Source organism: Triticum dicoccoides, chromosome 7B (genome assembly GCF_002162155.2).
Source record: "Triticum dicoccoides isolate Atlit2015 ecotype Zavitan chromosome 7B, WEW_v2.0, whole genome shotgun sequence".
Taxonomy (NCBI): Eukaryota; Viridiplantae; Streptophyta; class Magnoliopsida; order Poales; family Poaceae; genus Triticum; species Triticum dicoccoides.
The window spans coordinates 462,133,167-462,150,710 of NC_041393.1; the positions used below are offsets into that span (position 1 = coordinate 462,133,167).

General features: G+C 43.4%; 1 protein-coding gene across 1 annotated transcript; it reads left to right on the plus strand.

Moving 5' to 3' along the window:
- The first annotated feature begins 226 nt into the window (after positions 1–226).
- On the plus strand, positions 227–2,018 carry LOC119337537 (splicing factor ESS-2 homolog). Its single transcript, XM_037609703.1, has one exon. The coding sequence runs from the start codon at positions 309–311 to the stop codon at positions 1,788–1,790; it is 1,482 nt and encodes a 493-aa protein (XP_037465600.1). The 5' UTR covers positions 227–308; the 3' UTR covers positions 1,791–2,018.
- The last annotated feature ends 15,526 nt before the right edge of the window (positions 2,019–17,544 follow it).

The following is a 17,544-nucleotide window of genomic DNA, read 5'->3' on the forward strand; positions in this document are numbered from 1 at the left end:
TCCCTGGGAATAGCTCCCCTAGCATCCAAATTAAGCCTTAAAGAGATTATTTTTAGTCAGACTAAAATAAGTCTTTGGATCCAAGCACCCTCTGGGCACTCCAATTTAATCTGCCAAATTGTTTTACCTCATAGGATTCCAATTCGGTCGGTTTTGATGGTTTGACGCGTCAATATTTGCCTGGCGCCGGTCTGGGAAAACCCACCCCAAAACCAACTCATCTCAACTGCGAAACAGAACTCGCCTTCTTCCTCTCCCCGATCCCCAATTCCCCAACACCTAACCCTAGCCCAAGAGCCGCCGGCGCGATGCTCCGCTCTCCCGGCCACTCCCCTCGCCAGCTCACCCCGTCGCCCTCCCCCGCCTCGTCCACCCCTCGCCCCGCCTCCCCCACCCCGTCCTCCGCCTCCGCCTCGGCGTCCACCCTCGCCACCACCTCCTCCAAGCGACGCCGCCCGGAGGTGCTCGACGAGGACAGCTACGTCGTCGCCATCGAGCGCATCATCGAGCGCGACTTCTTCCCCGACCTCCCGCGCCTCCGCGACCGCCTCGACTGGCTCCAGGCCGTGCGCTCCCGGGACCCGCTCCTCCTCCGCGACGCCCAGCTCAAGATCCTCGACCGCCGCCGCCGTCTCCAGCGCAACGGGCCCCTCCCCACCCCGACGCCCGCCACCTCCACCGCGCTCCGCTCACCGTCCTTCCTCGCGACCCCTGCCGTCGCCCCCTCCACCGCAGGCGACCCCGAGGAGGAGGACGAGGACGTCTCTGCCGCGCTCTCGCTTGACGACTTCTTCCGCCGCTACACCAGTGAGGACAACGAGTCCTTCTCGCGCATCCTCGAGAAGGTCAACCACCGCCGCCGCGAGCGCTATGCCCACCTCCTGGAGCCTGGCGAGGTGGCGGATAAACAGTTGTTGGAGGATGCTAAGCGCGACAGAATAACTGATGGTTATGGTACATCTGGGCAGCCACCAAGCACGTTGGAGGGTGCCAAGTTTACGGCCAAGAACCTTCTCATGTACCACCCGGCCGACCGAGGGGAAGCGCCGCTCACTGATGAGGAGCTTGCCGTGCGGCTAAAGGGGCTCACCAAGGAGATCGACAAGTCAAACACCAGGTTACATGGGAAGGCTCTTGCTGAAGACGGGAGACCCAAAGAGGAGGAGGCAGCCGCCATACTGTATGCTCTAGTTGCAGGATCCACTCCTGGAGGAATGGCGTACAATGATCCCGACAAAGGAAAGAAGTATGATTTGGAGGATCTAAGGAAGACACCAAACCCGTTTTACATTGAATCAGGGAAGAAAGCAGACAATGGGTACAGTTTTGTGAAGACACCATCGCCAGCACCTGGTGTGGACGAGTCTCCGTTCATGACATGGGGTGAGATTGATGGAACACCACTGAGGTTGGATCCTGACGAGACACCAGGGGGTAGTGAGAGGTCACATTTCAAGATCCCACCTCCACCTGTACGAGATGTGAAGGCACACCTGCTGTCCAGGGATGCTGCGAAGAAGATAAAGGCACGGACACATATGTTTCACAAGCCACCACTGCCATCGCCTGTGAGAGGAGGCAGTGCAAGCCCCAGGAATCTGTCTCCTGCAGCACAGAAGTTTGTGAGGAATGCCATTGCAAAATCCACACGAACCATTGATGAGTCTCTCCGTGCAAGTTACAGAGGGTCGACCCCATCTGCAGGCACCCCGAAGACAAGGTTTTCAACGGACCCAGGCTTGGGATCACGGTCTCCTTCGGCGAGAAAGGGTTCCACCCCTCCGTGGTGATTTCAGTAAACCGCAATGTTAGATATATCCATTTCATAAACTGATAAATGCTATCCATGTATTGTATTGGGAAAAAATGATGGTAGTTTTTTCAGCTTGGAAATCTTAGAGGGCTTGCCAGGTCATTAAACTATTCTTGCATTTGCATGGCAGGCGCCCTCAGTGTATTGTGATTTACTGATTTTGCAAAGGTCTTACTAAAATATGCCTTGATACCAAATTTCCTGTTTCTATAGTTTACAGGCAGTTTAATCTTATTAGAAAGTAAAATCTAGTCTAGATATGGTCGCAATAGTGGTGTTACCAAAATAACTCCGCGCATGTGCAAGATGCAAGACGGTTTGTCATCTTGGGTTTTGTTTGCTTGGCGTGTATTATAGCGATTATAACAGGTCATATCAGAGTTAAGGAATGACACTTAATTTAATGTATGTTTGGTAGTTGCACACTTACTCTGTTGTTAGCGGAATATCTAAATTCACAGTAGTCACTTCTTTAGTTCAGTTTGGATTCATGTAGCACATAGCGTACACACACTTTCTTCCCATCATTTGATTGGATGACTTGATATATTGGGTCTCAAGTCCCAACTCTGAGGGCCTCTTTGATTCAAACGATTTTAAATATGCAGGGGAGAAGTACTTACTAGTGCTTTTCTAGTTATGCTGCGGTCAAGTTTATTGTTCTTCCAGTTATATGATAACGAGATTACGATATGTCTCTGGTTTACTAAATTTTATGCTATAAATTCTTTGTGAATGCCCTCGTATTGTGAAGTCCGTTTTGAGCCCCATTTGACCAGGTTAGTATATTAGAAGTAAAACTGGTAGTGGCCTAAGCTATGTGTTGATTCACTGGTTTGCTCTCTGAGGCTGCTTATTTGGGTATGGAAGAAAACTGTTCTTAATTTCATATATATGCTTTGATCTAGAATCTAGCCTATTTTTGTTCACATAGTAGAGGCCAGTATTTACAATTTTATCACCATACAGGCCTTGTTTAGAAAAGCTTGGTTTGGAATTCACAATTAGGATAACCTAGTTAATTACTCTTTACTTGTTATATAGGCCAGCTTGGTTATGTCAATACTGATATTTTGTTCCAAATGCATTATGGGTTGCTGGGTTAACAGTTACATGCTCAGCCTTTTTGGCCTTCTTATTGCGGTGGTATGTTGGCCTTAGCCTTTTATTTTTCGAGAACACACTTGGTATTTTATTAGAAGAAATTTCACAAAGACACAAACCCCAAAAGAGAAGTCCACTTGTAAGTTAAGAAACATAGAAAACTAAAGGGTAGAAACAGTGTCTTGGTGAAGAGAATTGAAATGATCCTGACAAGTGAAATTAACTATGTATGCTCAATTGGATTGGGTGATTTTGTTCTCGCAAAAAAAAGAAGAAAGAAAAGGATTGGTTGATTTTGAAACCCACCTTTTGAAGTCTTCATCCATTTTGAGGTTGGACATAAAGCTTTTTGCTTGCTACTACATCATGCTGCTAAATTTTTGTGATCCTAATGCTTTCCTTACCAGAACGCCGTGCATAATTGCTGGAGTACTTAACTTCTGGTTATTCAGACACCGGGCTCTTATAAGGTCCTAGTTGTAAAATAATGCTGACGTTGGTCAGTGAGCAAGTTAACTGAGTAACCTCCTGGACCGAGCTGACTTTGTATATCTTTGATAACTTCTGTCTCGGCATTTATCTTGGCCAGACTCGGATCAATAAGGAATTTGCTGTAATCACCGTCAGGCTACGGAGTATAATCTTGTTTCAATCAGACTCGAGTCGTCAGGAATCCCTGTGCTCCTTAGGAATAGAGAGGCCTAGGAAAGCTCCAATGTTTTTACTCCAAGTGGACCCACATGACAGTATCGAAACTAACGTTCTCGCTTTGGTTAAAATTTAGCCTGTTACCTTTTGTGAGGCTATGACTGCCGTCGTGTTTGAGGTGCCGCTGTATTTGGTCAAAGAATGTTTCGCCTTTAAAAACTGTCTTACGAATTTGAAAATTGTTCTAACATTCTAAGCCCCATAGGAATGTTGGTTCTTAGTGCGTCCGGTGTTGGGCATCACTAGTGGGCCCACCTATAAGCGGGTATTTTGCACGTTTAGATTGTTTGGGCCAGTTCACAAGCTGTCATGATGCTTGTATGGTGCTCTTTTTGTTATGTCGGTGTGCGTGTCATCGTTCGTGGTCGATTGGTTTTGTGGACTATAAAGAAGCTCACGTAACCACCACCGAGAATAAATGATAACAATAATATAGCCACACAACAAACAATTCGACCTTCCTCTCAAAACAAATACTTTGCGACTTCTAAAAAATGTTCACAATTTTTGAAAAACATCATGAATTTAGACAATAATCAGAAATTTAAAAGTTGTTCATGGAGAGAGAAAATATCATGTTTTTCATGAATCTTAAAACACGGTCAAGAAATTTTAAATGTTTGCGGATTGTAGAAGTTTGCGAATTAAAAAATATTCATGAACACTAAAAAATCTTCACAAAATTAAAATATGTTCATGAATTTTATAAAATCATTCACAAATTTGAATTTTGTTTATGATTTTAAAAAACATTTATGAATTTAAAGTACATTTCTGAATTTCAAAACATAATAATAAATTTGAAAAATATCCATAAAATAACAAAAAAACAAAATAATAATTTACAAAATTAAAATAAATTAGAAAAGAAAGCCTCGAGCTAATAACGCCTCTGGGGTCCATTTTGCTCGAGAGCCTCTGCGGTATGCGTGAAATATGAATTGCCATAATAACCTTGGGAGAAAAAAGAATAGAGTTAATGCGACAACTGAAAAGTGTGCGGCAAAGCAAGAGTTACCTGTAGTATAAATGAACCGGTTAAATATCTCTGAATTGAATTATGGTATTTTTCCCCTTGTTTTGAGATAACGACGTGATGGTTTTGATAACCTTTGGGCGGGACGTGCTGTTTTTTTTGCACATAAGTAGAATTTTGAATCAGAACACCCCTCAAATATATGTGATTAGGGTGTTCTCGTTTTAAATTTTAGAAAAAGGTGTTCTAGTTCTAACAACCTTTTGCTGTTGTATTGTTTTTCTGTAAATTGGATTTGAATGTGAACTGGAAAATATGTGAAGAAAATGCCCAATATCCTCATCTTACTACATTGTATAGGCTTATACTTGATGGATGTGTGTGCGTGTGTGTGTGACCACACACCTACGTGAGTAGAGCAACTCTAACCGTAGTCGCCACATGGCAATCATCATAATGCATATGAAAAGTGCTTCATATGTATTTGAAGGCTCGCCAAGTGACGCGTAAACTCAGTCACCTTATCTCAACATCCACAATTTTTTATTTCCTCTTGAAAACTATGATTTCCATCAAATTTAAACATTTGACACATCAAACAAACATCTACACAGTTTTGATGAGTTTTTTCTCCATGTGCTTAAAGATCAAACTCCCTAAAGATCAAACTCCAAAACCCTCATTTTAGCTCTTCCAGTCGGAATCACCGAGTCATTCACCAAAAAACAGTTGTTGCAAAAACCCTTCCATTTGGAGCTTCCAAGTGTTCCATTTGGAATCACCAAAGCATCTTCTAAGCTTTCTAGTGCCATGTTAGAATTTTTGAAGCCAATCGCTCAGAATTTCCGAGGCGACAACAACGAGTGTGTCACAACTGAAGTGTTCCCGTCGAAGCCTCCGAATGATTTTTTCTCGAACTTTCTGAACTGTTGAAAGCGGCTACCTTTGTGCACGTCAGAGTTTTCGCGCTGATCACTTTAGTGCTTTTAAGCCGTGTAATAAAGTTGGTACTAATCATATTTCTGACCGCTCCTATTTGTACACCCACCTATCACACTAGTTCATTCAAAGTAAACTTCACTCCCATCACATGTTTTGAGAGAGAACTCCACCTTGTGCGGATTTCAACGAACTTTCTACTCCAACCATCCAAGCCAATCCTCTAAGATCTTATTCCCTCTTGATTTCCACTCATTCCTCTCCAATCCAATAGCCATATCTTAGAGAGTTTGAGTGTTGATAAGATTATCTTTTGCAGCATGAGAGTAAAGGATTCATCACCAAGCAACCTCCATATTATTACTTTTGGAGGGTGTGTGCCTCCTAGATCGGTCAAGTGCTTGGAAGTCTTTGAGATTTTGAGGGCAGTCACGAAGTAGCCATATCTCGAGAAGTTTGTAAGGACTTGGACATCTAGAACTCTCCCACAAAGGGTCCATGAAGGACACTCACCCATGAACAACCCATGAAGTTTGTAAGGGCTTTGATATTGCCTACTTCGTGAAGATCTACCCTAGTTGACATGGTGGAATAGGCTAGTTGCCCATTTGTGGACCGCTCTGATCTTGGACCCTTCGTGAGTCAAAGCCTCCATCAATGTGGATGTAAGACAGCGCCAACTATCCGAACCACACAAAAATCTTCACTGAGCTGATACGTCTCCAACGTATCTGTAAATTTTGATTGTTCCTGAAGGAAATATGCCCTAGAGACAATAATAAAGTTATTATTTATTTCCTTATAATCATGATAAATGTTTATTATTCATGCTAGAATTGTATTTACCGGAAACATAATACATGTGTGAATACATAGACAAACAGAGTGTCACTAGTATGCCTCTACTTGACTAGCTCGTTAATCAAAGATGGTTATGTTTCCTAACCATGAACAATAAGTTGTTATTTGATTAACGAGGTCACATCATTAGTAGAATGATCTGATTGACATGACCCATTCCATTAGCTTAGCACCCGATCGTTTAGTATGTTGCTATTGCTTTCTTCATGACTTATCCATGTTCCTATGACTATGAGATTATGCAACTCCCGTTTACCGGAGGAACACTTTGGGTACTACCAAACGTCACAACGTAACTGGGTGATTATAAAGGAGTACTACAGGTGTCTCCAATGGTCGATGTTGGGTTGGCGTATTTCGAGATTAGGATTTGTCACTCCGATTGTCGGAGAGGTATCTCTGGGCCCTCTCGGTAATACACATCACATAAGCCTTGCAAGCATTACAACTAATATGTTAGTTGTGAGATGATGTATTACGGAACGAGTAAAGAGACTTGCCGGTAACGAGATTGAACTAGGTATTGGATACCGACGATCGAATCTCGGGCAAGTAACATACCGATGACAAAGGGAACAACGTATGTTGTTATGCGGTCTGACCGATAAAGATCTTCGTAGAATATGTAGGAGCCAATATGGGCATCCAGGTCCCGCTATTGGTTATTGACCAGAGACGTGTCTCGGTCATGTCTACATTTTTCTCGAACCCGTAGGGTCCGCACGCTTAAGGTTACGATGACAGTTATATTATGAGTTTATGCATTTTGATGTACCGAAGGTTGTTCGGAGTCCCGGATGTGATCACGGACATGACGAGGAGTCTCGAAATGGTCGAGACATAAAGATTGATATATTGGAAGTCTATGTTTGGACATCGGAAGTGTTCCGGGTGAAATCGGGATTTTACCGGGTTACCGGGAGGTTACCGGAACCCCCCGGGAGCCATATGGGCCATCATGGGCCTTAGTGGAAAGGAGAAAGGGGCAGCCCAAGGGGGCTGCGCGCCTCCCCCCTTCCCCTAGTCCTATTAGGACTAGGAGAGGTGGCCGGCCACCCCTCTCCCTCTTTCCCCCTTGGGAATCCTAGTTGGAATAGGATTGGGGGGGGGGAGTCCTACTCCCGGTAGGAGTAGGACTCCTCCTGCGCCACCTCCTCCTGGCCGGCGCCTCCTCCCCCCTTGGCTCCTTTATATACGGAGGCAGGGGCACCTCTAAACACACAAGTTGACACAAGTTGATCCACGTGATCGATTCCTTAGCCGTGTGCGGTGCCCCCTGCCACCATATTCCTCAATAATACTGTAGCGGAGTTTAGGCGAAGCCCTGCTGCTGTAGTTCATCAAGATCGTCACCACGCCGTCGTGCTGACGAAACTCTTCCCCGACACTTTGCTGGATCGGAGTCCGGGGATCGTCATCGAGCTGAACGTGTGCTCGAACTCGGAGGTGCCGTAGTTTCGGTGCTTGATCGGTTGGATCGTGAAGACGTACGACTACTTCCTCTACGTCGTGTCATCGCTTCCGCAGTCGGTCTGCGTTGGGTACGTAGACAACACTCTCCTCTCGTTGCTATGCATCACATGATCCTGTGTGCGCGTAGGAAATTTTTGAAATTACTACGAAACCCAACAGTGGTATCAGAGCCTGGTTATTGATGTTGATGTTATATGCACGAGTAGAACACAAGTGAGTTGTGGACGATACAAGTCATACTGCCTACCAGCATGTCATATTTTGGTTCGGCGGTATTGTTGGACGAGACGACCCAGACCAACCTTACGCGTACGCTTACGCGAGACCGGTTCCCTCGACGTGCTTTGCACAGAGATGGCTTGCGGGCGACTGTCTCTCCAACTTTAGTTGAACCAAGTATGGCTACGCCTGGTCCTTGCGAAGGTTAAAACGGAGTCTATTTGACAAACTATCGTTGTGGTTTTGATGCGTAGGTGAGATTGGTTCTTACTTAAGCCCGTAGCAGCCACGTAAAAAATTGCAACAACAAAGTAGAGGACGTCTAACTTGTTTTTGCAGGGCATGTTGTGATGTGATATGGTCAAGGCATGATGCTGAATTTTATTGTATGAGATGATCATGTTTTGTAACCAAGTTATCGGCAACTGGCAGGAGCCATATGGTTGTCGCTTTATTGTATGCAATGCAATCGCGATGTAATGCTTAACTTTATTACTAAACGGTAGTGATAGTCGTGAAAGCATAAGATTGGCGAGACGACAACGATGCTACGATGGAGATCAAGGTGTCGCGCCGGTGACGATGGTGATCATGACGGTGCTTCGGAGATGGAGATCACAAGCGCGAGATGATGATGGCCATATCATATCACTTATATTGATTGCATGTGATGTTTATCTTTTTATGCATCTTATCTTGCTTTAATTGACGGTAGCATTATAAGATGATCTCTCATTAAATTATCAAGAAGTGTTCTCCCTGAGTATGCACCGTTGCCAAAGTTCGTCGTGCCCAGACACCACGTGATGATCGGGTGTGATAAGCTCTACGTCCATCTACAACGGGTGCAAGCCAGTTTTTGCACACGCAGAATACTCAGGTTAAACTTGACGAGCCTAGCATATGCAGATATGGCCTCGGAACACGGAGACCGAAAGGTCGAGCGTGAATCATATAGTAGATATGATCAACATAACGATGTTCACCATTGAAAACTACTCCATCTCACGTGATGATCGGTTATGGTTTAGTTGATTTGGATCACGTAATCACTTAGAGGATTAGAGGGATGTCTATCTAAGTGGGAGTTCTTAAGTAATATGATTAATTGAACTTAAATTTATCATGAACTTAGTACCTGATAGTATCTTGCTTGTTTATGTTGTTTGTAGATAGATGGCTCGTGCTGTTGTTCCGTTGAATTTTAATGCGTTCCTTGAGAAAGCAAAGTTGAAAGATGATGGTAGCAATTACACGGACTGGGTCCGTAACTTGAGGATTATCCTCATTGCTGCACAGAAGAATTACGTCCTGGAAGCACCGCTGAGTGCCAGGCCTGCTGCTGGAGCAACGCCAGATGTTATGAACGTCTGGCAGAGCAAAGCTGATGACTACTCGATAGTTCAGTGTGCCATGCTTTACGGCTTAGAATCGGGACTTCAACGACGTTTTGAACGTCATGGAGCATATGAGATGTTCCAGGAGTTGAAGTTAATATTTCAAGCAAATGCCCGGATTGAGAGATATGAAGTCTCCAATAAGTTCTATAGCTGCAAGATGGAGGAGAACAGTTCTGTCAGTGAGCATATACTCAAAATGTCTGGGTATAATAATCACTTGATTCAATTGGGAGTTAATCTTCCGGATGATTGCGTCATCGACAAAATTCTCCAATCACTGCCACCAAGCTACAAGAGCTTCGTAATGAACTATAATATGCAAGGGATGAACAAGACTATTCCCGAGCTCTTCGCAATGCTGAAAGCTGCGGAGGTAGAAATCAAAAAGGAGCATCAAGTGTTGATGGTTAACAAGACCACTAGTTTCAAGAAAAAGGGCAAAGGGAAGAAAAAGGGGAACTTCAAGAAGAACGGCAAGCAAGTTGCTGCTCAAGAGAAGAAACCTAAGTCTGGACCTAAGCCTGAAACTGAGTGCTTCTACTGCAAGCAGACTGGTCACTGGAAGCGGAACTGCCCCAAGTATTTGGCGGATAAGAAGGATGGCAAGGTGAACAAAGGTATATGTGATATACATGTTATTGATGTGTACCTTACTAGAGCTCGCAGTAGCACCTGGGTATTTGATACTGGTTCTGTTGCTAATATTTGCAACTCGAAACAGGGACTACAGAATAAGCGGGCACTGGCAAAGGACGAGGTGACGATGCGCGTGGGAAACGGTTCCAAAGTCGATGTGATCGCAGTCGGCACGCTACCTCTACATCTACCTTCAGGATTAATATTAGACCTAAGTAATTGTTATTTGGTGCCAGCGTTGAGCATGAACATTATATCTGGATCTTGTTTAATGCGAGACGGTTATTCATTTAAATCAGAGAATAATGGTTGTTCTATTTATATGAGTAATATCTTTTATGGTCATGCACCCTTGAAGAGTGGTCTATTTTTATTGAATCTCGATAGTAGTAATACACATATTCATAATGTTGAAGCCAAAAGATGCAGAGTTGATAATGAAAGTGCAACTTTTTTGTGGCACTGTCGTTTAGGTCATATCGGTATAAAGCGCATGAAGAAACTCCATACCGATGGACTTTTGGAACCACTTGATTATGAATCACTTGGTACTTGCGAACCGTGCCTCTTGGGCAAGATGACTAAAACACCGTTCTCCGGTTCTATGGAGAGAGCAACAGATTTGTTGGAAATCATACATACCGATGTATGTGGCCCGATGAATATTGAGGCTCGTGGCGGATATCGTTATTTTCTCACCTTCACAGATGATTTAAGCAGATATGGGTATATTTACTTAATGAAACATAAGTCTGAAACATTTGAAAAGTTCAAAGAATTTCAGAGTGAAGTTGAAAATCATCGTAACAAGAAAATAAAGTTTCTACGATCTGATCGTGGAGGAGAATATTTGAGTTACGAGTTTGGTGTACATTTGAAAAACTGTGGAATAGTTTCGCAACTCACGCCACCCGGAACACCACAGCGTAATGGTGTGTCCGAACGTCGTAATCGTACTTTACTAGATATGGTGCGATCTATGATGTCTCTTACTGATTTACCGCTATCATTTTGGGGATATGCTTTAAAGACGGCCGCATTCACGTTAAATAGGGCACCATCAAAATCCGTTGAGACGACGCCTTATGAACTGTGGTTTGGCAAGAAACCAAAGTTGTCGTTTCTTAAAGTTTGGGGCTGTGATGCTTATGTGAAAAAGCTTCAACCTGATAAGCTCGAACCTAAATCGGAGAAATGTGTCTTCATAGGATACCCAAAGGAAACTGTTGGGTACACCTTCTATCACAGATCCGAAGGCAAAACATTCGTTGCTAAGAATGGATCATTTCTAGAGAAGGAGTTTCTCTCGAAAGAAGTGAGTGGGAGGAAAGTAGAACTTGACGAGGTAACTGTACCTGCTCCCTTACTGGAAAGTAGTTCATCACAGAAAACTGTTTCAGTGACACCTACACCAGTTAGTGAGGAAGCCAATGATAATGATCATGAAACTTCAGATCAAGATACTACTGAACCGCGTAGATCAACCAGAGTAAGATCCGCACCAGAGTGGTACGGTAATCCTGTTCTGGAGGTCATGCTACTAGATCATGATGAACCTACGAACTATGAAGAAGCGATGGTGAGCCCAGATTCCGCAAAGTGGCTAGAAGCCATGAAATCTGAGATGGGATCCATGTATGAGAACAAAGTATGGACTTTGGTTGACTTGCCCGATGATCGGCAAGCGATTGAGAATAAATGGATCTTTAAGAAGAAGACTGACGCTGATGGTAATGTTACTGTCTACAAAGCTCGACTTGTCGCAAAAGGTTTTCGGCAAGTTCAAGGAATTGACTACGATGAGACCTTCTCACCCGTAGCGATGCTTAAGTCCGTCCGAATCATGTTAGCAATTGCCGCATTTTATGATTATGAAATTTGGCAAATGGATGTCAAAACTGCATTCCTGAATGGATTCCTGAAAGAAGAGTTGTATATGATGCAACCAGAAGGTTTTGTCGATCCAAAGGGAGCTAACAAAGTGTGCAAGCTCCAGCGATCCATTTATGGACTGGTGCAAGCCTCTCGGAGTTGGAATAAACGTTTTGATAGTGTGATCAAAGCATTTGGTTTTATACAGACTTTTGGAGAAGCCTGTATTTACAAGAAAGTGAGTGGGAGCTCTGTAGCATTTCTGATATTATATGTGGATGACATATTACTGATTGGAAATGATATAAAATTTCTGGATAGCATAAAGGGATACTTGAATAAAAGTTTTTCAATGAAAGACCTCGGTGAAGCTGCTTACATATTAGGCATTAAGATCTATAGAGACAGATCAAGACGCTTAATTGGACTTTCACAAAGCACATACCTTGACAAAATTTTGAAGAAATTCAAAATGGATCAAGCAAAGAAAGGGTTCTTGCCTGTGTTACAAGGTGTGAAATTGAGTAAGACTCAATGCCCGACCACTGCAGAAGATAGAGAGAATATGAAAGATGTTCCCTATGCATCAGCCATAGGCTCTATCATGTATGCAATGCTGTGTACCAGACCTGATGTGTGCCTTGCTATAAGTTTAGCAGGGAGGTACCAAAGTAATCCAGGAATGGATCACTGGACAGCGGTCAAGAACATCCTGAAATACCTGAAAAGGACTAAGGATATGTTTCTCGTATATAGAAGTGACAAAGAGCTCATCGTAAAAGGTTACGTTGATGCAAGCTTTGACACTGATCCGGACGATTCAAAATCGCAAACCGGATACGTGTTTACATTAAACGGTGGAGCTGTCAGTTGGTGCAGTTCTAAACAAAGCGTCGTAGCGGGATCTACATGTGAAGCGGAATACATAGCTGCTTCGGAAGCAGCAAATGAAGGAGTCTGGATGAAGGAGTTCATATCCGATCTAGGTGTCATACCTAGTGCATCGGGTCCAATGAAAATCTTTTGTGACAATACTGGTGCAATTGCCTTGGCAAAGGAATCCAGATTTCACAAAAGGACCAAACACATCAAGAGACGCTTCAACTCCATCCGGGATCTAGTCCAGGTGGGAGACATAGAGATTTACAAGATACATACGGATCTGAATATTCCAGACCCGTTGACTAAGCCTCTTCCACGAGCAAAACATGATCAGCACCAAAGCTCCATGGGTGTTAGATTCATTACAGTGTAATCTAGATTATTGACTCTAGTGCAAGTGGGAGACTGAAGGAAATATGCCCTAGAGGCAATAATAAAGTTATTATTTATTTCCTTATAATCATGATAAATGTTTATTATTCATGCTAGAATTGTATTTTCCGGAAACATAATACATGTGTGAATACATAGACAAACAGAGTGTCACTAGTATGCCTCTACTTGACTAGCTCGTTAATCAAAGATGGTTATGTTTCCTAACCATGAACAATGAGTTGTTATTTGATTAACGAGGTCACATCATTAGTAGAATGATCTGATTGACATGACCCATTCCATTAGCTTAGCACCTGATCGTTTAGTATGTTGCTATTGCTTTCTTCATGACTTATACATGTTCCTACGACTATGAGATTATGCAACTCCCGTTTACCGGAGGAACACTTTGGGTACTACCAAACGTCACAACGTAAATGGGTGATTATAAAGGAGTACTACAGGTGTCTCCAATGGTCGATGTTGGGTTGGCGTATTTCGAGATTTGGATTTGTCACTCCGATTGTCGGAGAGGTATCTCTGGGCCCTCTCGGTAATACACATCACATAAGCCTTGCAAGCATTACAACTAATATGTTAGTTGTGAGATGATGTATTACGGAACGAGTAAAGAGACTTGCCGTTAACGAGATTGAACTAGGTATTGGATACCGACGATCGAATCTCGGGCAAGTAACATACCGATGACAATTATATTATGAGTTTATGCATTTTGATGTACCGAAGGTTGTTCGGAGTCCCGGATGTGATCACGGACATGACGAGGAGTCTCGAAATGGTCTAGACGTAAAGATTGATATATTGGAAGCCTATGTTTGGACATCGGAAGTGTTCCGGGTGAAATCGGGATTTTACCGGGTTACCGGGAGGTTACCGGAACCCCCCGGGAGCCATATGGGCCATCATGGGCCTTAGTGGAAAGGAGAAAGGGGCAGCCCAAGGTGGCTGCGCCTCTTTCCCCTCCCCTAGTCCTATTAGGACTAGGAGAAGGTGGCCGGCCCCCCTCTCTCCCTTCCCCTCCGAGGAATCCTAGTTGGACTAGGATTGGGGGGAGGAATCCTACTCCCAGAGGGAGTAGGACTCTCCTGCGCCTCCCTCTTTGGCCGGCCAGCCTCCCCTCCTCTCCTCCTTTATATACGGAGGCAGGGGCACCTCTAAACACACAAGTTGACACAAGTTGATCCACGTGATCGATTCCTTAGCCGTGTGCGGTGCCCCCTGCCACCATATTCCTCGATAATACTGTAGCGGAGTTTAGGCGAAGCCCTGCTGCTGTAATTCATCAAGATCATCACCACGCCGTCGTGCTGACGAAACTCTTCCCCGACACTTTGCTGGATCGGAGTCCGGGGATCGTCATCGAGCTGAACGTGTGCTCGAACTCGGAGGTGCCGTAGTTTCGGTGCTTGATCGGTTGGATCGTGAAGACGTACGACTACTTCCTCTACGTCGTGAAGTTCAAAGAATTTCAGAGTGAAGTTGAAAATCATCGTAACAAGAAAATAAAGTTTCTACGATCTGATCGTGGAGGAGAATATTTGAGTTACGAGTTTGGTGTACATTTGAAAAACTGTGGAATAGTTTCGCAACTCACGCCCCCCGGAACACCACAGCGTAATGGTGTGTCCGAACGTCGTAATCGTACTTTACTAGATATGGTGCGATCTATGATGTCTCTTACAGATTTACCGCTATCATTTTGGGGATATGCTTTAGAGATGGCCGCATTCACGTTAAATAGGGCACCATCAAAATCCGTTGAGACGACGCCTTATGAACTATGGTTTGGCAAGAAACCAAAGTTGTCGTTTCTTAAAGTTTGGGGCTGCGATGCTTATGTGAAAAAGCTTCAACCTGATAAGCTCGAACCCAAATCGGAGAAATGTGTATTCATAGGATACCCAAAGGAAACTGTTGGGTACACCTTCTATCACAGATCCGAAGGCAAAACATTTGTTGCTAAGAATGGATCATTTCTAGAGAAGGAGTTTCTCTCGAAAGAAGTGAGTGGGAGGAAAGTAGAACTTGACGAGGTAACTGTACCTACTCCCTTACTGGAAAGTAGTTCATCACAGAAAACTGTTTCAGTGACACCTACACCAGTTAGTGAGGAAGCCAATGATAATGATCATGAAACTTCAGATCAAGATACTACTGAACTTCGTAGATCAACCAGAGTAAGATCCGCACTAGAGTGGTACGGTAATCCTGTTCTGGAGGTCATGCTACTAGATCATGATGAACCTACGAACTATGAAGAAGCGATGGTGAGCCCAGATTCCGCAAAGTGGCTAGAAGCCATGAAATCTGAGATGGGATCCATGTATGAGAACAAAGTATGGACTTTGGTTGACTTGCCCGATGATCGGCAAGCGATTGAGAATAAATGGATCTTTAAGAAGAAGACTGACGCTGATGGTAATGTTACTGTCTACAAAGCTCGACTTGTCGCAAAAGGTTTTCGGCAAGTTCAAGGAATTGACTACGATGAGACCTTCTCACCCGTAGCGATGCTTAAAGTCCGTCCGAATCATGTTAGCAATTGCCGCATTTTATGATTATGAAATTTGGCAAATGGATGTCAAAACTGCATTCCTGAATGGATTCCTGGAAGAAGAGTTGTATATGATGCAACCAGAAGGTTTTGTCAATCCAAAGGAAGCTAACAAAGTGTGCAAGCTCCAGCGATCCATTTATGGACTGGTGCAAGCCTCTCAGAGTTGGAATAAACATTTTTTAGTGTGATCAAAGCATTTGGTTTTATACAGACTTTCGGAGAAGCCTGTATTTACAAGAAAGTGAGTGGGAGCTCTGTAGCATTTCTGATATTATATGTGGATGACATATTACTGATTGGAAATGATATAGAATTTCTGGATAGCATAAAGGGATACTTGAATAAAAGTTTTTCAATGAAAGACCTCGGTGAAGCTGCTTACATATTAGGCATTAAGATCTATAGAGATAGATCAAGACGCTTAATTGGACTTTCACAAAGCACATACCTTGACAAAATTTTGAAGAAGTTCAAAATGGATCAAGCAAAGAAAGGGTTCTTGCCTGTGTTACAAGGTGTGAAATTGAGTAAGACTCAATGCCCGACCACTGCAGAAGATAGAGAGAATATGAAAGACGTTCCCTATGCATCAGCCATAGGCTCTATCATGTATGCAATGCTGTGTACCAGACCTGATGTGTGCCTTGCTATAAGTTTAGCAGGGAGGTACCAAAGTAATCCAGGAATGGATCACTGGACAGCGGTCAAGAACATCCTGAAATACCTGAAAAGGACTAAGGATATGTTTCTCGTATATGGAAGTGACAAAGAGCTCATCGTAAAAGGTTACGTTGATGCAAGCTTTGACACTGATCCGACGATTCTAAATCGCAAACCGGATACGTGTTTACATTAAACGGTGGAGCTGTCAGTTGGTGCAGTTCTAAACAAAGCGTCGTAGCGGGATCTACATGTGAAGCGGAATACATAGCTGCTTCGGAAGCAGCAAATGAAGGAGTCTGGATGAAGGAGTTCATATCCGATCTAGGTGTCATACCTAGTGCATCGGGTCCAATGAAAATCTTTTGTGACAATACTGGTGCAATTGCCTTGGCAAAGGAATCCAGATTTCACAAAAGGACCAAACACATCAAGAGACGCTTCAACTCCATCCGGGATCTAGTCCAGATGGGAGACATAGAGATTTGCAAGATACATACGGATCTGAATGTTGCAGACCCGTTGACTAAGCCTCTTCCACGAGCAAAACATGATCAGCACCAAAGCTCCATGGGTGTTAGATTCATTACAGTGTAATCTAGATTATTGACTCTAGTGCAAGTGGGAGACTGAAGGAAATATGCCCTAGAGACAATAATAAAGTTATTATTTATTTCCTTATAATCATGATAAATGTTTATTATTCATGCTAGAATTGTATTTACCGGAAACATAATACATGTGTGAATACATAGACAAACAGAGTGTCACTAGTATGCCTCTACTTGACTAGCTCGTTAATCAAAGATGGTTATGTTTCCTAACCATGAACAATAAGTTGTTATTTGATTAACAAGGTCACATCATTAGTAGAATGATCTGATTGACATGACCCATTCCATTAGCTTAGCACCCGATCGTTTAGTATGTTGCTATTGCTTTCTTCATGACTTATCCATGTTCCTATGACTATGAGATTATGCAACTCCCGTTTACCGGAGGAACACTTTGGGTACTACCAAACGTCACAACGTAACTGGGTGATTAT